A 22,569-nucleotide genomic window follows, 5' to 3' on the forward strand; every position below is an offset into this window, starting at 1 on the left:
TTCAACGAGAGCAAAAGAGTTTATTTGAAAAAATTACTATGTATTGAAAATATACATTAGAAATTATTACAGACGTCCATAGCCTTCCCTCCCCCACCACAAAAGTAGAAATATCTGCTTGCTATGCTAATGCCAAAGGTAAATCCAAACCAAAAGAAAATCACCAGCAGTCCTCCACATTTCATGTGCTGAGGTGAGGGGGTAACAACTGTATGTGTCAGTCAGTAGGAATTGAGCAAATCCCAGTCTTCCACAGCCAGACACACACACTTCTGCTTAGCTGACTGCGGCGAGCTCTGCTCCTGCTCTGACTCCTCGAAAGCTCTCTTTTTGCTCTTCTTTGATTCTTGGCTCAACAGTGGCTCATGGCAGTCCGGAGCCTTCTCCCTATAGAACTGGAGTTTTCCAGAAGAGTTCATGTGGGTCTCTGCTAGGGGACATTTCCTTGAAGCTTCTGTGAGAGCTCGCTTCTGATCTGTAAAAATAAGAAGTGGGTGAGTTTTCTGTGCTCGTGGGCCAGGACCTGCCAAAGTCTGAGACCACCCAGGACTAAGACAAGGCCCTGGGGTGGTCTGGGCTGAATGCCCAGCAGCAAGGGCGGCAGATATACTACCACGGCAGAGGGAGAGGAGGGCGCTCACTGGGTTCAGTGACTCTAAAATACCTCAAGAATCCATTTTCTCAATTTCCTATGAATAAAAAATCTAGAATGACACAGAAATAAATAAATAAAATAATGTATACAAAGGGACAGTGTCGGGCACATCCTCAAGGCTAATAAGCTGTTGGCTTCCTTTTTCCTTTTCCAACCTGGACCTGACTCTGACCTCTGCCCCTGTAGTATGTGGTCTGCCCTAGGGCTCTGATTTGGTTACTGTTTCCTTCAGCTTATCGCTTAATTCTTTTTTTTTTTTTTTTTTCTTTTTTCTTTTTTTCGGAGCTGGGGACCGAACCCAGGGCCTTCCGCTTGCTAGGCAAGCGCTCTACCACTGAGCTAAATCCCCAACCCCCCGCTTAATTCTTTTTAAAGTGACAAAATGAACATTTTAACCAATCTCCAGAATCTCCAGAATGTTTCTATTTTCAGAGCTGATGGATCAGAGCCTTGTGCATGCTTATCAAGTATTCTGCCACAAGCTGCAGCCCCCCCCTCCTCCAGAGCACTTTACTGCCTGGGTATGATGTGAATGTGCAGGCACATGTGGCAGTGCGTAGAGGTCAGAGGAGTCAGTGCTCTCCTTCCATCATGGGATCAAACTCAGGCTGCCAGGTTTGCATGGATGGCAAGCACCTTTTCCCAATGAGCCATCTCACCAGCCTACAGAACATTTTACCATACAAACTAAAAGTCTGTAGCTATTCAATAGAGATTCCTTAACCCTGCCCTCTAACTATTTCTCTTTCCCAGTGAACCTGGTTTTTCTGGGAAGCTCCCAAAGGAACAATCATAATACAGTACTTGTCCTTTCACCACTGCCTTATCTCATGTAGTTTTAATGCTCGTGTGTCAAAACGTCCTTACCTTTTAAAAAAACAAGAGACTGGGGCTGGAGAGATGCCTTAGTGGTTAAGAGCACTGGCTGCTCTTCCAGATGACCCAGCACCCACATGGCAGCCCACAGTTGTCTATGCCTCCAGGATCTGACTCCCTCACACAGACATACAAGTGCCAATGCATATAAAATAAATAATAAAAAGTTAAAGAAGAAAGACTTCTGTCATTTAATCATATTTAAGTGTGTGACTGTGTGCACATGGGAGCTGGAGTTTCAGGTGGTTGGAAGGCACAGATATGGCTGCTGCTGAACTGAATTCAGGTCCTCTGGAAGAGCACATGCACTCTTAACCGCTGAGAGCCATCTCCATCCCACAATGCTCTTGCTTTTTAAGACTTGGATCATACTCCCGTGTACATAAACACTGCATTCTGTTAACCCACCTGTCTGCTGCAGGGCGTGCAGATTAAAGTCTTTTTTCTCTCATGTTTGAGACTGAACACATGGCCTTGCCCGTGGAAAAACCCTTGATCCCTAAACAACATTCCTAGTCCTGCTTCCATCTGTTGGTGACAATTTTCTGTGCTGTTTTCTTTAGTGCCACCACAAGATACAAATAATAAGCAGCAGCCTTCCCAGTGGTGGTGCCTGCACCATGAGCTACGCTGAGGGAATGATCTGTCTTAGTGAATACTAGTACAACTCATTTTCCTACAGAGAGAAGACGAGCTGATTGTTTTAAAAGTATAAAAACCCAAGAGCAAAAACTCCAAAACGGAATTTCTCACAGAAGTACTGAGCTGCCTTTCGAGGCTCCGGATCTTTCCGCTGCCGCACCGCTTCCACGCTCACTCGCTCCCACTGCAGGACAATCTACAAGGAATTCGGAAAGACTTGAACACAAACAAAACCTTGCCTTTTTAAATCTCAAATTTTTCTCATTCCTCCTTGGCCCCTTCCCTTTTTTCTCCTTTTTGTTGTTTTCATTTTTTTGTACCAGGTAGGCAAGCACTATTCCTCCTAGTCTTTGCTCCCTTTCCTGAAACATAAACCTACTGATAACTGTTATTCGTAAGAATCAAGTCAGACTGGATCCAAAAATTTGTAAGTGCATACTACAGGCCAGCCTGCTGAGCTCACGCATGCCCAGTCCATCCTGTTCTAAGTAAGGAATCAACTGCAGGAACTGCACATCTTTAAATACTAAAAGCTAAAACCACAGTCACAGTATGTTTCACACAACCCCAGACCCTTATGCCTGCCATCTCTATGTGCCTATATAGGATGCTCATATTTCTATAGCCACACGTTACAAATGTAATTTTACTTACTAGCTACTGCTGCTTTCTTTAGAAATATGACTGGATATAATAAACTATACATGACAGAGTGAAAAGTAATCATTTCAACATATTTTGAGTAACAAGGACTTTGCATTTAATATTTCTTACTAATGCAATACAACGATCATAATGACCATGAGTGATGAAACACTTGCAGGATACAGAGCAGGTCAAGCACTAAGAATAGACCTCGCACAGTAGAACACACCTGCAGTTTCAGAACTATGAATCTAGGGCCAGCCTGGGATACGCAGTGAGACTCAAGATACAGACAGACAAAACCACAAACCGTTAAGAGCACATTTACTAGCCAGACAGGCCATAGCTAGGGATCTAACTTCTGAGTCTCACTTTCTTGACATGTTGAATAGAGCTTAGTAATGGTATGCATTCCACAGGGCTGGTACAAGGACTCCATAGAGGGTCTATCAGTGTCTGTTATGCAGAAAGCACTTGGAACATATTAGTTATGGATCCTTCAATGATATTTCCTGGTCCCGGAAATGGGTACTAATCTAAGGGAAGCCAAAATGGACTAAATCAATTTGGTGACTGGGTAGAAAATAAAGACACTGTCCTTCCAGCAGCAGAAACAGAAGGGCTAACTGTGAATCCAGAAAAAGAAAACAAGTTTGGACAAACTGACTTTGAGGTGCCAGGAAGATACTTGTAGGTAATATTTGGGGGGTTGGGGATTTAGCTCAGTGGTAGAGCACTTGCCTAGCAAGCGCAAGGCCCTGGGTTCGGTCCCCAGCTCCGGAAAAAAAGAAAAAAGAAAAGAAAAAAAATATTTGGGAATACAAATGGCTTTTGATAGATTGGTCTTCCTTTCAGGACACTGAGAAACAGAGGCATAAAAGGGAAGGAGGAATCAGCTAAGGCAGAAAAACCCCAAGGCATGCATGTCTATATTTAAGGCCATGGAAGGGGAACACTAGGCTACTTGGCAGCTTCCAGAGACACTTAAAGTAGAGCAGTGGAGGCCAAAACCAGACTGCAAGGGAAGGCAGCAAGGGGTGTGAGAGCTAAGAGCAAAGAGAATGCAGATGCCCTGGTGGTGAGGGACTCACTAGAGTAAGGATAACAGACATTTACATAGAGAAAGAAAGCACCACCAGAAGGTGACACAGGGGATGAGGTGGTGAGGAAGCCAGGGAAATGCAATATGACAAAGGAAGTTGAAGGCTTTCAGGAATAAGACTGAAAGAAGAAATAAACAAACAAGGGCTTACCACTAAAATAAACTTGCATAGTTATTTCCTTAAAAAAAATAAAGGCAGTAAAAGGTGGAGAAGTGGAGAACTTTGGAGACAGTCGTACAGCTAGCTACTAAGTTTATGAGGCTCGACTCTCAACTCTCAGTCTCTGGCCCCACAACCTATGTTCTTTCTACCACGTTACTTGCTACCAACCTGTAGGAGGTCTTGGCAAGAGCCATGTGTCCCCCAGATGCACCTACGATGGAATCTGGGTCCACTCTGGCAATTACTGAACCATGCCCAACTGGAGCCAGCTCCAAATGGTTCTAACACACTTGACACAGGTCCCCCTTCTTATCTACTGGGAGGTGATGCTATCTGTGTTCAGGCTGGTAGATAGATTTTCCACCATGCCTTCTGGCTCAGAGCCAAGGAAGAACTCAGGATAAAGTTGTCCATGCTTCTGCCAAGAAACAACAGATAGGTGTCTGAAGGGGAAGGTGCCCACACAGGTAAGCTGCTATCTACCTGGTACCTTTTGACTTTCTATTTAAAGCTATACTTTATCACTAGGGAAAGGCATTACAAAGTCAAGAGAAACTCAAAGGTTAGATCTTTCACTGGCAAAAGGCAAGAGAGCGAAAGCTCAAAGAGACTCCTCATGAAGGCTCTGGGAAAAGAAAAGAACAGTCAGATTTGAAATCTTTACAGTGTGACACCAGTTAATTCTCTCTGGAATACAGCACACTGTGAAGACAACAGATCAGGAACACCCCTCAGCCCCCTTTTTGCTTAGTGAGTCATAATTTACTTATTTCCTGAATCATTTGTAGAATAAGATGACTTTCTAGGGCTGGAGAGATGGCTCAGCGGTTTAAGAGCACCCGACTGCTCTTCCAGAGGTCATGAGTTCAATTCCCAGCAACCACATGGTGGCTCACAACCATCTGTAAAGAGATCCGATGCCCTCTTCTGGTGTGTCTGAAGACAGCTACAGTGTACTTATATATAATAAATAAATAAATCTTTAAAAAAAAAAAGATGACTTTCTAGGCATGAGGCCCGGTCAGTCTCTCAACCAAAGCAGGCTAGTATTAAGATCTGAGGTCCAACACTACTCCTTCCTTAAGTAGATGGGTCAGTAGAGACTATCACCACTGATGACTGAAGAGACAACAGGACAACTGAGGTAAAAAGTATCAAAGGGATCATGTTTCTGTGACATCCAGGTACCTAGAATGAAAGAGAGCAGCTGTACTAACTCTAGTGAAAAGCCTGGCATACCTGGTCAGCCCAGCCCTCTGTTTTACAGTTACTGTGATCAAATTCCTTCAAAGGCACTTTGGAGTGAACAAGGCCTATGTGTGTCCGGAGCTTGTCCTTAACGGCTTTGATATCCTAGTGAGAAAGAAACACCAGAGACATGAATGAATTTTCCAATTCTGACTTGTTTTTAGTAGCAAAGACCACCATAAATTAGGTATGGTGGTGCACACCTATACTTCCAACACTCTGGAGACTGAAGCAGGAGGATCATGCATTCCAAACCACCCTGGGCTAGCCAACCAGACCAAAATGCCAAATGCTAGGCATGGTGACATTTGCCTGTGACCCTAATATTCAATAAGCTAAGGATAGCCATGAGTCTGAGGCCAGCCTAGGCTACATGGGAAATTCAAGCCCAGGAAGGGCTACATAGTAACACTGTATCTCAAAAACAAAAGAGAGTAAGACCATCATAAATACTAGCTCTTTTTAAACATCAAGCTGTAAAAGAAGCAAAGTCCCATATCATAAAGCCTATAAGAGACCAAATGCCTTACCTTTAGTCCTGTTCCAGAGATATCCAAGCAGTTTAGTTTTCTAAAAGAAAATAGGTATCCAATTCCAGCATCTGTTATCTCAGGGTTACCTAGACATCAAAAACAAGGCAGCATTCTGTCATAACTGTTGGAAAAAACCCCCACAGTAAGCTCAGAGGAAAGCACCCAGGCATCAATGAGCGGAGTGCATGAGAGTTCCAGAGTGAATTCAGTATGAATTCTTATTTTTTCTACTTGCAACGTGAAGCAACCACACTAGATCCTTCACAGTCCAACTACCTAGGACTCAGATGAGCAAAAAAAAAAAAAAAAAAAAAAAAAAAAAAACATGACTAAGGCAGTTAATCCCACAGTCAATTAGGAGCAAAACTACTCAAATGGGGCATACTGTCCTGCTCCTCACCAATTCACTTCTCAAGTAATTACGGGCATGTGCTCAGTCTAAGAAGATTTTCAGAGTACTTACAAAGGGACCATCACTGCTCTTACTACTATCTTGATTTTCAGAAGCTTTTCTTACATACTGCCTTTTCACCTCAGAGAGTACTGCTCTAGCCGTCCCGTCTAGGAACACTAAGCATAGTGCCAGCGATACAGCAGATGCTCAAGTAGGTAGAGGGGATTCAGCAACATTACTGTGCAGAGGCCAAAACCAAGGCTCAGAAGTCAAGTAACTTGCCCAAGGGTACAAAACCACCTGCTGCCCTAGCCTCTGCGGTTTCTACTCACTGGGAACCAACCCACCTTGCCACAGATGGTATTACAGGACTCCCAAACTGCTGGCTTCCTATCACTGGAGTCAAGTTAATCTTAAGTTACCACAAGAGTGATTAATTCTGCTTCTTACTAGGTAAATACTGAGAAAAAGAATGTAGCTGACAGACACCATGGTTCAGAGAATCAAAGTAGAGCCAAATGCCCTTATGGATGCTCTTACCGTAGCAGAAGGACCCTGCTGGCTATATGCTGAGTGGCATGGGAAATCTGAAGGGCCTTTTCCCTCTCTGTAGGAAGTGGTGATAATCTTCAAAAGGCACTGGGCCAGGAGTCAAGAGCTGTTGGCCTCAGTTCTGTCACTGGACTGTTATGGCTCCTAGATCAGCTTGTCTTTTATCTCCTCACACAGGGGATCAATGACCCTAAAGCCATTCCCCAGACACTAACACCCAGTAACTTACAAGACAGGTCTAACAGCGTTAGATTCTCAAGGCCTCTTTTCAGCACCCGTACTGGCGCTGTCATTTTCCGAATGCCTGCATCTGATAAGCAATTATCCTTCAAGTGGAGCTGAGTTACACTAGAGAAACAAAGGCCATAAAAGTATCACTTAATGAATGTTTAAGAACATACTTGGAAACATTTCACTTATAACATAAAATATTAACATCTCTAAATATTATAAAAGTTCACCCAAATCCCACTAAAATATTCTTCTGTTTCCAACTGTCCTTTCCTGCTGATATTCTTGAATTTCTGTAAATTTTTAAAAATAAATTTTAGGGCTGGAGAGATGGCTCAGTGGTTAAGAGCACTGACTGCTCTTCTAGAGGTCTTGAGTTCAATTCTCAGCAACCACATGGTGGCTCAAAACCATCTGTAATGGGATCTGATGCCCTCCTCTGGTGTGTGTCCAAAGACACAGTTACAGTGTACTCATATGCATAAAATAAGTACATCTTTAAAAAAAAATAATGACGGTTACTTAGAAGCTGGACATGGTGGAGCACACCTAGCACTAGGGAGGCAAAGCCTGGCAGATCTCTGCGTTGGAGGCCAGCCTGGTCTACAGAATGAGTTCTAGGACAGCCAGGGCTCTGTTACACAAATACTTTCTCGAAAAAAACCAAAAACCAAAAATAAACAAACCCCCAAACCAAACCAAAAAAAGTTATTTAGAAAAAAGAACAAATTATCATTCCTAAGAGCTTTCCAATCTATACTGCTATATCAAGTGAACAGAAGTTGAAAAGGTTTTTAGAAAAAAAATTAATAATACAGGAAAGTAATCCTTAAAATGATCCCACTAGACCATCCTTTAAAAATAAAACAGGGCCTGGAGATGGCTCAGCAGTTATGAGTACTGGCTGCTCTTCTAGAGGACCCAGGTTCAATTCCCAGCATCCACATGGTAGCTCACAATGGTCTGTAACTCCTGATCCAGGGGATCTGACACCTTCACACAGATATACATGCAGTTAAACCACCACTGTACAGAAGATAAAAATAAGTAAATATACAAAACATTTACAAGTAACAGTGAGCTGGTACCTGGACAGGGCCTCATTGGTGAGATGTTCTAGAAGTTCATGCTCATCTCCAAGCCAGCAACAAGATAGATCCAGGCGGGTCAGCTCCCGGAAAGACTTGATCTCTTCAAGTTTTTCTGCAACCACCAAATACCTGTGCAGTGTGGAGAGCTGTCAACAGCTTGCCTTTATCTTTTCAAACATTCGGGTTGTGACTTGGTGCCAGTCAACATGACATCGTCCCAAATACCAAGAAATAAGCACATACACTGATGACTATCACATGGGTTGGTCTAATTAGTAAATAGCTCAAAAAAACCTTTGTATATGACAATAGAATAAACATTTTTCAATAAACAGAAAAGTATGAGCAAAGGCAAACCACAAGGAAAAAAATCCAGCTGGTAATTAGCCAGACCTTCATGGTAGCGCTGGATTTCACCTGGGAAATTCCAAACTTACTCCCTTTTCTTTTTCTTTTTTTCGAGGAAGGGTCTTCCTCTGTAGTTTAGGCTGGACTTGATTTAAAAGTCTTTTGCTTCAATTAGTAGCATGAGCCCAGGCTTTAATCTGCATATACTAAAAAGTGTTTCAAAAACTATCTAGCACACGGCATTTTATCTTTCTACCGAGGCTGTAGCTTGAGCACCCGTCCACACCACTGGATCTGTTCCCCTAACTACCTCAAAGTATGCTGCAGCATGACTCTCATTTAGATGCTTATTAAGACAAACTATGAACATAAGTGACTTAATTACACTGGAGCACCTTGCCAAGCTGTTACCAGGAAGCATCAGGGAGGCCTCTGGAGAGGAAGAGATCAAAATGCATTCCACAGTCTGGCTGGGCTCTGCTCTGCCTTCTAGTTGTTCATCTATTTCTAATGAGGTCAACAGAAAAAAATGAAAGGGGTTAGGTGTGACAGAACAGGATACTAGGGAAGCCTGACTGTGGCCAGAGCACCCACTTCTCATCTACTTTCCTCTTGGAGGCCTGTGACTCCTACAGCGGGAGAATATGCTAGGATTAGTGAGAGCACACAGCACCCTTACTCAGCAGGATCTTAACTGCCAAAACCAGGATGGATAATCAGAAGGGAAGAATGGGGTGGAGCTTTCCCTTCCTAGATCCAAATGAAATTATCAGTATTAAACTGACGACTGGCCTAGTAGGTAAACGGCTGAGGTGCAGGATCCTTTTTAAATTGAAAAGTTTAAGCTGCCTGGAGAGAGCTCAGCTGGGTACACAAGTAAGCATTACTTACCCAGACTACTGTAGCTGCACTGAAAATAAAGCTGCTCTCTACCCTCTGATCACAGTTCTGAAGTGTTAGTGGGGACTCTGGGGGTTACTGGCAATTAGAGAAAGGAAAACAGGTCCTTTGATCAATTACCATTGGATTTTTAGTAATGCTGAAATTAAGGGTGAAGAATATAATACTGTGTAATGTGATTAAGAAACACTGTGGAACTCAAGCTGAGGATAGGTACAGACAATACTACATGCTAATCTAGGACAGAAGGCTCCAGATTCTTGTTTGCAGCTTGTCTTCCAAATGACCTCTGAAGGCTCAAAGAGTAAAGAAACAACAGAACACAAACACACATATTTTAGTGCAAAACAGACCTGAGTTTGAATTCTTTTTTATTTTTTTGTGGGTGAAGAAGCAGAGACAGAGACAGATTGGGGAGAGAATGAGAAGATAGTTCTTTCTTTCCGTGTTTATGTGAGCTGCAGGAGTCACTGGGAGGTGTCATTCTTTACCTACTGAGCCACATTGCTGGGCCCAGTCTGTATTCAAACAGCTTTAATTATTTGCTCCATCACTTGACCCTTTTGAGCTTTAATTTTTCCAACTATAAAACTGCACCTTCTCATTCTTTCTTACCAAATTAAGAAAAAAAAAACATTTATGAAGTATATGGTCCACCCTTTAAATAGAAGTGATTATTACTACTTTGTTAACATAGAGTGATATCTTAAGAAAAATGTACTTGCTCTCTGTGACCACCATTAGGTTTAAAATATGAGGGAGTTTTGTCTGCCTGGCACCCCCCCTCCCCGCCATAAAGACACGGCCTTCTTTCAGCAGGCAGCTTCTGGGCCTAATGAGGTGCTCCCACCTGCCCGATTCTCTTATTGTCAATTATTTTCTCAAAGTTCTTTCCTCTGGCCTGACCTCCTTTGTGTTGTTACAAACACCTCTGCTACTGTAGCTCTAGATTGCAAACATCTCTACAGCCCTTGCTCTCTAATGTTCTTCTGATTAGTCAAAAGAGAGGGTTTTGGTCACAACTGTAAACTCACTTGTACCTGCACAAAAGTGCAAAGTTTGGAATTTAACAAAATACAATCTGAAAGATTATACTGAAAATGTTCCCTATATTTTATTACAAATACATGATCAATATAAATACAAAATACAGGATAAGGTAATGGGGGAGGGATTAAGAAACTACAGAAGCTGGGCAGTGGTGGGACATGCCTTTATGCCTTTAATCCCAGGACTTGGGAGGCAGAGGCAGGAGGATCTACAGGGTGTGTTCCAGGAAAGCCAGGGCTACAGAGAGACCCTGTCTCAAAAAACCAAGAAAACAAAATTACAGAAAGTACAAAGAAAATAAAACCAATTATAATTTTCCCTCACAGACATTAGGTTTTTTCTTTCAACAATATATAAAAATATTTTTTAAACAAAATTTAAAAAAGTCACTACCTTGAATGTAATCACAAGTAGAATGTGAAAATAATTTTTTTTTAAAAAAAAAAAATAATGGTATCTGGCCCTCAAAATGGCCCAGTGAGTAAAGCATTTGCCATTCAGGTTTCATGACTTGGGAGTTCAATCCCTCACATCAACCAAAAAGGTGGAAAGAAAGAACTAACTCCACACAGTTGTTTTCTCACCTCCATGCACATCACAGCACACAGCATATGCCATGTCATACTCGCATCTACTAAAGTGTACAATAATAAAGTGGGTTTTTAAAAGCCCACGTGCATCTGGGCATGGTGATACATGCCATTAATCCCAGAACTCGGAAGGGAGAGGCAGGCAGGTCTCTGATTTCAAGACCAGTCTAGTTTATTCAGTAAGTTAGGGCTACACAGAAAAGGTCTGTCTTGAAAAAATAAATAAGTAAAAAAGCCCATTTGTGGGGGCTGGGGATTTAGCTCAGTGGTAGAGCGCTTACCTAGGAAGCGCAAGGCCCTGGGTTCGGTCCCCAGCTCCGAAAAAAAACAAAAACAAAACAAAACAACAAAAAAAAAAAAGCCCATTTATCTAAAGAAAGAATAATAAAAAAAAAATCTTAGAAACGGGGTTTTGCTAATAGCTCTGTTTGGCCTTGTCCTGGCTCCATCGCTTGCCTTAAACTCACGGTGCTCTTCCTGCCTCAGCCTCCTGAGTGCTGGGATTACAGAGTTAGTCCATATTTGTAGGTTCATTATTTTCTTTTTCTTTTTTTATTCATTTATTATATATAAGTACACTGTAGCTGTCTTCAGATACACCAGAAGAGGGCATCGGATCTCCTTACAGATGGTTGTGAGCCACCATGTGGTTGCTGGGAATTGAACTCATGATTTGTGGAAGAGCAGTCGGGTGCTCTTAACCGCTGAGCCATCTCTCCAGCCCGCTAGGTTCATTATTTTCATTTGTCACATTCTGACCATCATTTAAATTATCTGACTATACCATAATCTGCCCAACAAATTCTCTAGCTTTCAGCTTCTCACTGCTACAAAAAAAGTGTTATCAGATTGAATACATTTTAAAAAATATTTATTATTTGGATTTTTTGTTTGAGATAGGGTCTCACTATGTGGTACTGACTATCCTGGAACTCTAGATTAGACCTCACAGAGATCTGCCTGTCTTTGCCTCCTGAACGTTGGGATTAAAGGTGTGGGCTACCATGTCCAGCTTAAAAGTTATTTTTAAGCGAAGTCCTCACTATGCCATCTAAGCTGGCAATGAACTGGGCCTTTGGCTCCAGGGCTGCAGCTGTGCGCCATTATGATTAGGCTCACAAGAGAGGCTCTTTCCCCTGTCCAGTTTCACCTCCTGTTTTTGCCTGAAGCCAGGAGTAAGAAGAGAAACAAGAAGGTTGAATCCTTTCACTGTGTAACTTCATTTGCAACAATCACCTACTTGGAGTCCAAATTTCTCCTGTAAGATAGATGTTGCTCTCTAGGGTGATCACCATGCTTGCTGAAACAGTCTTAACATGCAGAATTATGGGCTAAGCATGGTGGTCCATGCCTGTATACTCAGACAGAGCAGTGGAGGGAGGATTAGCCATGAGTTTGAGGCCAGCTGGATTTACACTGAGTTTTGGGCAAGCGCAGCTTCATAGAAAGACCTGTCTCAAAAAACCTAAGCAAACAAAGTGAACTAGATGTTGAACAAATCATGTAGTTGTTTTTAGGTCTCTCAGTACACACTGCAAACTACTTTCTAGAAATGTTACACGCACCTATTATTTTGGTACTGGAGCTGTTATATTATTTATATGCTCATCAAATGTGAATTAAAAGTGTTATTATCACAATCTAACAATCAGAATACAGAATACTACGGACAAACAGCATTTTCTTTCTTTCTTTCTTTTTTTTTTTTTTTTTTTCGGAGCTGGGGACTGAACCCAGGGCCTTGCGCTTGCTAGGCAAACGCTCTACCACTGAGCTAAATCCCCAACCCCCAGCATTTTCAAAAGCATGGGAACTATTAAGACTGTAAAGATAACTGGAGAACATGGGAAAGTAGAATACCAGTTATAGAGCATGTACTTTCTTAATGAAGGAAAGTATGTCTTTGAACATTATTGCTGTGGTAGGATTGTAAAGTTTTTCATTTTAGTTTTATATATTCTCAATATGGAGTTTTTATACATAATTCTGCTTTTCACCCTGCTAATTTTCTAGAATAAACAAAATTACTTGGAATAAAGTACAGGAGTGAGGCAGCACAAGGTTGCCCATGCCTATAACAGCACCCAGGAGGCTGAGGCACCAGTTTGGCAGTATAAGGCCAACCTGAGCTAATTAATACAAGATCCTACCAAGGAAGGAAAGAATAAGGGAGGTGGAGGGATAAAATGTGAAATAAATTGGCTTTGTCATTCAGCAAGATAAGTGTTTTCCTTTCATTGGCAGCATTCCCATGTAGGCCATAGCACAGACAGTTCAGGAAATGCCTGCTTTGTGTTAAGTCCAAGGTTCTGTTCTTTGTGTCCTCTGGCCTAATCCTTTTAAAGCAACATATGCAACCTGCCCTGGGGTAAAATCATTAACTCCATGAACCAATTAAGTAAAGACTAGTTACACTTTTCTTCGTGTTGTATGAATTTTATATTTTGTTATTGCTTTCTCTTTTGTACACTTGTTTGGCTTCTTTTTTTGGGGGGGTTAACCTGTGTACCCCTGGATGTACTAGAACTCACTCTGTAGACCAGGATGGCCTCACACTTAGAGATCCACCTATCTCTGTCTCCTGAGTGCTAGGACTAAAGATGTGCTGTTTGGCTTCATTTTATAGGTCATATTTATTACTCATCTGAACCGTAAACTGGTAGCCTGGGGAATGTGGTTCACATAGACACTATACTAGTATGTATTAGGTCTTGGGTTGGATCTTCAGTATCACACACATAAAAAATGAATTAATAGCAAGCTGCCTTTTAATCATAAAAAAATTCAGATGGTTCACTATAAAACTGTCTACAACACTGACCACAATGATTTTCAAATTATGTGAAGAAAGAAAGTTACACAGGTTTATAAAACATGTAGTCCTCTACATTTCCAGCTCGACAAACTGGAAAGAGATGTTAAATGTTCAAAGTATCTCTGGAATGAGATAAAAGTGGCTGGGCTCAGGGAAGGAAGCAGGACAGGGAGAGACGTTATAGTCTTCTGTACTCATGTTTGAACTGTTTGCCAGGGCCATTTTTACTCTTTTAAAAAAAAGTAGATGTTCTCAAAGTTTTCTTAAATGATAATGAAATAAATATTTTAAATAAATGCAAAAAAGTACATGAACAAAGGCAAATCAGTTACAAGGGAAAAGTCTGCTCTGTAAGGAGACAGGCCTGGATGTTGGGAGCATTTCCAAACTTCAGGATGTTTGAAATTTTAATCATGTGTTTTAAAAATGTTACCTTTAATCTAACAATCAATATCTAGTGTTCTCAAAACTGAAAAAGGACCAAGAACTCTGAGTACTAATCTTATTCCCAAGGCTATACCAAGAGATATTTGGCAGGTCATAAATTTCCTGTATTCTCTTATGAGAAAAGTTGACTCCAAGGGAGCAAGATGGAATACGCCTATACCTAAAAGTTGAAGAAGAGAACAGAACAGGTTTTTTGTTCTTTTTTTTCCAAGACAGTGTTTCTCTATGTAATAGCCCTGACTGTCCTGGAAATCGTTCTGAAGAGCAGGCTAGCCTTGAACTCTGAGATCCACCTGCCTCTTCCTCCCGAGTGCTGAGGTTAAAGGTGTGGACCACCATCACTTGGCGAGCCTAGTGGTTCTCTACCAGCCTGGGGCAATATAGCAAGACCATATCTTAAGGAAAAAGGAACAAGAAGTTGGTTGCCAAGTATTTTTATCTATTAGAAAAGCTGTGGTAGCCAGCCGAACAGAACATTTTAAAACAAGGCTAAATGTTGTCTAAGAGATGAGAGAAAGACAGGTGATCCCCTGCTGCCTCCCCAACCTCTCTGTACTTTAAAGGTTTAAGTGTGAAATCGAAAGTACTGTTTGATGGTAGAGCTTATGAGCCCACTAAGCCCCAGTCGGGGCTTGACAGGATAAACATCCACTAAAGTACTCACTAGCTAATGAGAATACCCACCTGTTTCGCAAGCACAGTGAGCAAAGCACCAGACTTCCATAGGCCTCAGTGAATTTCTGTAAAGCCCTCAGCCCTGCACCTGGCTCTGTGAATTTCTGTCTGGCTTCAGCAGCAGAAAATAACTTCTCAGCAATCTGCTCAGGAAAGCCAATAAGGGAATCAATGTGATCAACATTGTCGGAGATGAAGCCCAGCACCAGGCTGAAGAGGGATTTAGCAGAGTAGCGCAGATTCCCCTCTCGGGTGTACGTGAAAATGAAGTGATCAGTTTTCTCTTTCTGTGCAGTGTCGTCTTCCCTGTTCATGCATAGCTCCACAGAAAAGCCTTTGGGAAAGAGTCTGAAAGGCCGTGGCTTCTGCAGGCTGTTCTTAACACCATCCAAGGCCAGACTGACCATGTGGAGCTGCCCATTTTCTCGAACATAGATGGGCCCCGGATCCAGGTGGGCTTCTGAGTTGAGGTAGTAAGCCATTGCCTTGGTTGCAACTGTGAAAGCAATGAGCCCGGAAGCAAATCCAATTAGAATGTCATCTGCAGTATGAACTTCACCTGGCTGTGCCCACAGCTTTATGATCCTCCCACCATGATGAAAGCAAGACTCCCCAATTGCTGAGAGCTTTATCACTATGAGGCTGTTCCACTGTTTCTACCCGAAGTGCCTCTTTTCCATTTTTCTCACGATTTAGTAATCTACTCATCTTTCAGAACTTTGAGCTCAAATTTCATTTCTAAAATTCACCCAGAAGTTACAAAAAATGCCAGCAACAATACTTTTTTTTTTTTTTCCTTTTTTTCGGAGCTGGGGACCGAACCCAGGGCCTCAAGCGCTCTACCACTGAGCTAAATCTCCAACCCCAACAATACTTTTAGAACTAGATTTACAGCTGCATAACTTATGTTAGCAATGAGGAACATCCTAAATGCTCAACACTGAGTATTAATAAACAAAGCATACAGTATTTCATCAGATGTTATAAGCCCACAAAATTCTGGAATTAAAAAATGTTTACACACAGTAAAAAGGAACTCCCCTCGCTGGTTTGGCACCTTCCACTCTTCTCTTTGTTGCCCTTGGCTCACTGTCTTATTGATTTGCTTCTGGGCCTGTCTTTGCTGCTTTGTACACAGAGAGAAGGGCTGCATTTAATTCATTCAGACTGGTACGGTGCAGTCCCTCTTGGAACTAGTTTACTAGTTCCATAAGCCGTAGGTAAACCACAAGCAACAAGCTGTCTTGAATTTACAAATAAAGGCCTCCACAACAAAGGCTAAATAAAGTCATTACACTCCTCCAGTGTTAGATCTGTTCAGACTCTGTCAGAGCACTCTGAGGTAAGTTAAAAACCCACAAGCAGTTTTGTTTTTCTTTAATCCCATTGGTGACATTATGCATCAAGAATTAACTGTAATAAATATTGTTTTCTCGAGGAACTGAGATTTCAAATTACACGAGAAACTGCTACGTTAAATAAAAGCATCTGATTATCATTTTTACAATAAGAAAGGGGAAAATGTGAATTTTAATACCATGTAGGACTATCCGTATTTCTAAAGGACTCAAATTATCGCTCAAAGACTCTGGTCGACTTTTAGAGTGTATTAGGTCAGCTTCTACATCAATACCTACAATGTGGCCTGAAGCCACTAACGAGTGTCAGCAAACAATTAAGTCAGTGACAAAAATGCTGAGTCTCTGAAGATCAAACAATGATCCTGTTTGTGAGAATCACTACTATTCATTTTTCTCCCAAGAATAATTATGTGCATAAAGCATATCAGAAAGGAGGGCCAGCCTAGCCCTGGAGCCTCGCCCTTCCCAGCTCATCTACTATGTCCTATTCTGTGGCCCTGCCAATACTACATGGGTAAACTGCCACTCACTCAACCCACTGGAATTAGCTTAGTTTACTGCTTTTGGTTGTTCTGCCTGACCTAGCCATTTCCTGTTCATCATTAACATTCAGCTCAACCATCACTCAGCATTCTCCTGGGAAACTTCTCCAACCCAGGACCAGTCCATGCCTGTCTGGTTTTCCCAGAGCACCCAGTGTTTCCTTTTACACAACACTTAGCACCGTGTACTATGTTCACTTGTTACTATGCCCAAAGCTTTGAGTTTTTTCTTTCTCAGGCTGGACATGATGCTTAGTACTAAGCACTCAACAGATATAAGCTGAACTGAATGAGACCTCAAAGGGGTAGATTTAGTGCTGAGTTGAAGGGCCTGCTGATATTGTTGCTAGGAGCCAGCGGCTCTTCCAGGCAACAGCTGCAGGCTCCTCCCCCACTTGTCAGACCCTTCTGCAGGTGGTAGAAGCACAGCAGATGATGGGGCTATATTGCTACTGGTACTACATGGGGGGTGGGGTGGGGGGGAGGGAGGACAAAACAACTAAAGTAAAAACCAGTTTAAAAAAAAAGTCTTGTCATAGTGCCAGCTCTTATACTTCATACTCTTGCCAGCATTCAAGGGCTGCTGCAGAAAAGATGTCCCTCCCCACTCCCCCCACCCCCACGCTATAAGAGTTTCTTTCAGCAGGGGCAAGCATTTGGTCCCTTCGACCTCACAGACCTTAATCCTAACTAGGAGAAAAAGAAAATATCCTTTGATCTTTAAGACTAGACTTTCAGAGCCTACTCTACCTAGATATCAGAAAGTAGATACTCTGTATGGCGTAAAAACAAATTATTTGATACACAGACAAGAAATGACCAAATGGGTGAGTGAAGGAAAGAAAACATTTTATCATTATCACCATTTTAAAGTGGCCGGAAATTTAGTGTGTAGTCCAGGCTGGCTTCAAACTCACAGTGATCCCTCAACCATAGCTCTCCAAGTACTGGGATTACAGTCATAAGCCTAATGATCTGTGACAGAGGAAAGGCAAATCCTATGGAAGATAATATATCTGAATAGACCAGCACACCATAATGCTGACAAGCAGAAGGAAGGAAAGACAAAAACCCAATATTTACATATATGTATGCACTGCTCTTTACCCCTCTAACCTCCCACAAACTTTGGAGTGAAACACAATGAATGGATGACTTCTATGAAAACTAGACGTATGATTCCATCCAGCAGAGGGCACAAGTAGTGTGCGCCGAGAGTTTGGATGCTAATCCTTTACTCTGCCCCTCCTGGCAACTTTACCCTCCAAGGATCATTTTCAAAAAAGAGGGCCCAGTTATGACTGTATCACATCTTCAGACTCTCGTCAAACAGTTCTCTTTTTAAACGTTGAAAACAAACTCAGTATTTACTGACGAGTAAATCTACGTCTTGTCCAGGCCACAGTCCAAGGCTTTGTTTTCTTCAGTTATTTGAAGAACTACTCAGTTTAGGGAATCATGCATGGTGACCTTTTTTTTTTTTTTTTAAAACACCCTGCATTCTCCTAATCAAGTACTTCCTGAAGTTTGTGAGGTACTATAAAATGATCTAAGGATTAAATGAATGTCTGAACTTTCAACTTGAAGAATCATAAAGGGTAAAGCTTCTAAACTGGATATTGTTTGCCCCTCATTATTGTTCATGTTGGCCTACTACAAACCGGCCCCTTAAAAGACAGAGCCTTCAGGGGTTGGGGATTTAGCTCAGTGGTAGAGTGCTTACCTAGGAAGCACAAGGCCCTGGGTTCGGTCCCCAGCTCCGAAAAAAAAGAACCAAAAAAAAAAAAAGACAGAGCCTTCCTTGCCTGGGGATGGGAGTGCTCATTTAAACTGGAAAATTAACGTAATGGCTATCTGCAAAAATAACGATGTTCAGTGTAGATCTCATGGCAGTTATATGTCAGATTAACAGAGTGACAGGCAGTCTGGTGGTGGTCTAGCCCACTACAGAGAAGCAGCTCTGTGACCCACCTGAGCATTACCAAGTATGGTACGACAGTACATTAGCATTACATTGGTGAAGCTAAAGTTAGCACAAAACATGCATATCATTTCTTCAAATAAATGAAACATAAAAATTCAGTTCTCTACAACTTCTTTAAATAAGAGACAAGATAAAATGGTTTATAACTAAACAGGAATTTTTAAAACCTTGAAGCCAGTTTCCAAGCAGAAAGCATAAAAATTATCCCAGTCAGGAGAAGAGAGAGGCAACAGGATAATAGTACTAAAACTGTGAGCTGAGCCTACGGTTCAGAAAAAATAAAAATAAAACCAAAACCAACAATCAAAAAGAACACCTAACCTTAGTAGCCAAGCTAGTCTTCTAAGAGTAGTAAGTAGGCCGAAGTAATGATCAACGGTAATTCTTCCAGATGGGACTGAAAGCTACCATTTACTATATACCTACAAGCTGGTAAGCACTGTTAGGTACAATATAAAATGATGTCATGCAATCACTGATCCTATGAGGTCAGTTCTGCCACTTACTGGATGAAGAGCCTCAGAGAAATGAAAGTCCTTACTTAAGGCTCACAACTCCTAAAGGCCGAATTCAATCACAGGGCTGTGTAACTCCAAAGCCCAAGATCTTCCCACTTGCATTGCTGCTGTATCTCAAGACTAAAATTACAGCACCAGCCTTAAAAATGTTTTAAAACACTCAAAATTAATCTCGCCGGCCATTTGATCTCTCTGGTACTCACACTGGCTCAAGCTGAGGGTTAAGAGGGCCGGGAATATATTGAAAAACCAAACAGTGTTCATCTGAGGAAAAGAGTGGGTGGAAACAGAACCAGGGCTCACTTTAAGGGATGAGGCATTCCTCCTTCACTCTGCCAGGGCAGAAATCCGCCATATCCACACCAGAAAAACATCTGTCAACCCATGACCTTCATCTCAAGACTGCAGATACCTTCGCCTTACTTGAACATGTGTGGTTTTTAAAGACTTTTTCTTAACAACAACAACAACAACAACAAAATCCAAAGAGAAAGTAGTTCTGAAGTATCTCTAACCAACTAACATCCACCTTCATTGTTCTGTGTCACCGCCATTATTCAATTTCCCACTACTTCTTTTTCCCTGAAACTTACACTTCCCTACCGCCTTCTCCCCCAAACTGCAGAAACTCACGTCATATCCAGGCCCATACTTTGTTCAAGAGCAAACGAATCTCTCCCACATCTTGATAGTTTTACCCACCCTTTAGCTTTTCATACCAAAAAAAAAAAAAAAACCCCATTTCTCAAATTCTAACCTTCCTTATTCATTCCCAGATCTTCTACCCATCTACCTCACAGCCCAGACTCTTCCCGTGCCCCTCAAAATTCGGCCCCGGTCCTCCAGACTCAACCCCACCTCCACCTGCCTCCTAGAGACCCGTTTCCAGCCCCATCCTTCTCTCCCTCACGATTCTTCCCTTCCTCTCGCCATCGAGGTTCCTCTTAGCACCCTAGTCTCTCCATCTCTTTCCCAGTTTTGCGACCTCAACCTTCAGAATCCCCTTTCTTCACGCCTCACTATCTCCAACTTCACAATCCGCGGTCTCAACTAGTTTCCTCCCTGCCCCCCCAAGCCCCACCCCTCCCCCTATTCCAACCCTAGCTCCTTTCCTCCGTGCACTCCTCAACCCCTTTTTTCCCCCTTCCCCGACACTCCCACCCAAATCTCTCCCCAAGTCCACCCAAGCTAAATACGCTCCCTCTCCCGCCCAGAACCCTAATTCTCACACACCCTCAGTCTAACCCCGGACGCCGCCGACCCCACCCTTAAACCCACCTCAGGCACCCCTATATCTTCATCCTCCCACCTCTCCCACCGCGAGCTCTACCTCGTCCCTAGGGCCTTTCCCCTCCCCCAGTCCCCTCACACTCCGCCCCCGCACCCACGCGCTGCCCGAGGCTCGGCGAGCGGCCCGACCCGCGGCCGCCACCTACCTGTGCCCCTGCCCGGGGCAGCGAGCGGCTGCACCTCACAGGCGACTCCTTCCTCCACTGAGCGGCTGACCAGGAAGCGGCTCAGCACCTAGGCCACAAAGCCCGTGAGGGTGGGACACACACACAGGGTGGCAAGAGGGAGGGGCTGGGGGGCGACCTGGCGCCGCGGGACCGCGGTACCAGCGGGGAGGGGGAGGCCTCGGCTGGGTAGGCGCGCGTGCGCGGGGCCGGCATTAGGGGCGTGGTCTAATCTGTAGTGGGCGGGGCATATGGCGGGGCGGGACCGGGAGTGGGGTGGGACAGCCGATCTGAGAAAGCCCGGCAGTCGCAGGAAGGGTGAAAGGGGCGGGGCCGGACCGTGCGTGTGCGTGCCCGCGCGAGGGCGTGTCCCCCAAGACCTCTGGGGGCCCCGGAGGCAGCGCGGAGTAGGGTAAGGGTAGTCCTGAGGAAAGACGCGCAGGCGAGGTGGCGCATCTAGGCGGGTCCAGTGCCAGGAGAGGGCGGGGCGGAGCTTCGCAGGGCGCGCGCCTGGGAACTCCGCTGGGGCGGGGGCGGGGCGGGGCGGGGTGGGGCGGGGCTTGGCTTGCCGGGCGGGGATCGCGAGCGGACTGGGTCCTTTCGCAGAGCTACCCGAGGCCCAAGCGAGCGGGTCTGTGCAGCACGGTGGGCGGGCACCGAAGAGGTGGGAGCCGGGTAGCGAGGCGGGCGGAGGGATGCGGGCGGGAAGGAACCGGTTGTGAGCTGACGCGCGGTGGGTGACCGCGGGAGGAGCAGTGATGTCGCTGGTAGAGGACAATCTGACTAGGGCCTGGCCTCTCTCTAGGCCCCCTCCCCAAGAACTTTTAGTGCCCTGAAATGATGTTGACCCACAAAGGCAAGAACAATTACAAATTACATTTAATATGCCAAACGTAAGACATCATCAGCATCGACCACCCTCCAACAGTTATGAATAATATTTAAAGTCGATGTGGGCACATTTTAAGTTATTCGAAATCCTTTGGGTCTGGGACTTGCGAAGGTGAGAGGACTGTGTCCGGGCTGCCACCCTGGGAGACAGATAATGACCTGTTTTAAACTTAGAACCAGTTACCAGTGGATGGTATAGGAAAGGATTTTGAGGCAGGCAGGTGTAAGCGCACCCAGACCTAAGGTCAACGAGAAAATTCGTGTTCTGGATGTGAATCACATTGTTAGCATCCAGCTGCTAGTTGTGTGTCTGTTATCAGCTTGCCATATCAGCATTATACATGTTAGTACACGGGGACCCCTTCCTGATGTTCAAAGAATTTGATGGAATGTACTATCTCTTTAACTTCTTAAGTGGCGTTTTGTTTTGTAAGGCTGTTGAATATCCAACCTGAGGCCCATGCCTGCCCACTGGCACTTTTCCATTGGTTGCCTAACTTTTAGTAAATCTAAAAATAACAATTTTAAATTTTGCCTTTGGGACAGTGTTGTCTTACAGTGATTTTGTCATGGACTAAACAAGTTAAATTTTAATACACCTAGATCAAGGGGCATAGAGGGCCAAATAATATTTTAGATTTTATAGTCTGTGTCGGCTACTCAATTCTGCCACACAAAGGCAGCCATAGACAATATGTAAATTGATAAACATAAACTCGTACCAATGAAACTGTTCTATCTTGTTCTCTCTCTCCCTTTCTTCCCCCCTCCCTCCCTCTCCTTCATTGAACCCAGGATCATGAACATGCTAAGCACATGCTGTACAACTGTACTATACCCCTATCCCTCCAGCATTTCTTTT

At 43.4% G+C, this 22,569-nt stretch overlaps 2 protein-coding genes across 17 annotated transcripts in view; one reads left to right on the top strand and one right to left on the bottom strand.

Moving 5' to 3' along the window:
* Lrrc42 (leucine rich repeat containing 42) lies at window positions 1-21,019 on the bottom strand. Of its 5 annotated transcripts, none has more exon segments than NM_001025653.1 (8): window positions 1-475; window positions 2,285-2,369; window positions 5,323-5,436; window positions 5,862-5,950; window positions 7,040-7,158; window positions 8,130-8,261; window positions 14,967-15,453; window positions 20,799-20,970. In NM_001025653.1, coding segments are annotated over 7 exon segments (1,266 nt in total). In that variant the 5' UTR covers window positions 15,440-15,453; window positions 20,799-20,970; the 3' UTR covers window positions 1-221.
* The window catches only part of Ift25 (intraflagellar transport 25), a 27,070-nt gene continuing 25,297 nt past the window's right edge, over window positions 20,797-22,569 (top strand). For 4 of the 12 annotated variants that reach the window (XM_087551111.1, XM_087551108.1, XM_087551107.1 and 1 more), the window contains exon 1: window positions 20,797-20,908. The gene's annotated coding sequence lies outside the window, so the exon portion shown is untranslated. 12 annotated transcript variants of the gene reach the window in all.

This window comes from Rattus norvegicus, chromosome 5 (genome assembly GCF_021556685.1).
Source record: "Rattus norvegicus strain SHRSP/BbbUtx chromosome 5, alternate assembly SHRSP_T2T, whole genome shotgun sequence".
NCBI classification, from domain to species: domain Eukaryota; kingdom Metazoa; phylum Chordata; class Mammalia; order Rodentia; family Muridae; genus Rattus; species Rattus norvegicus.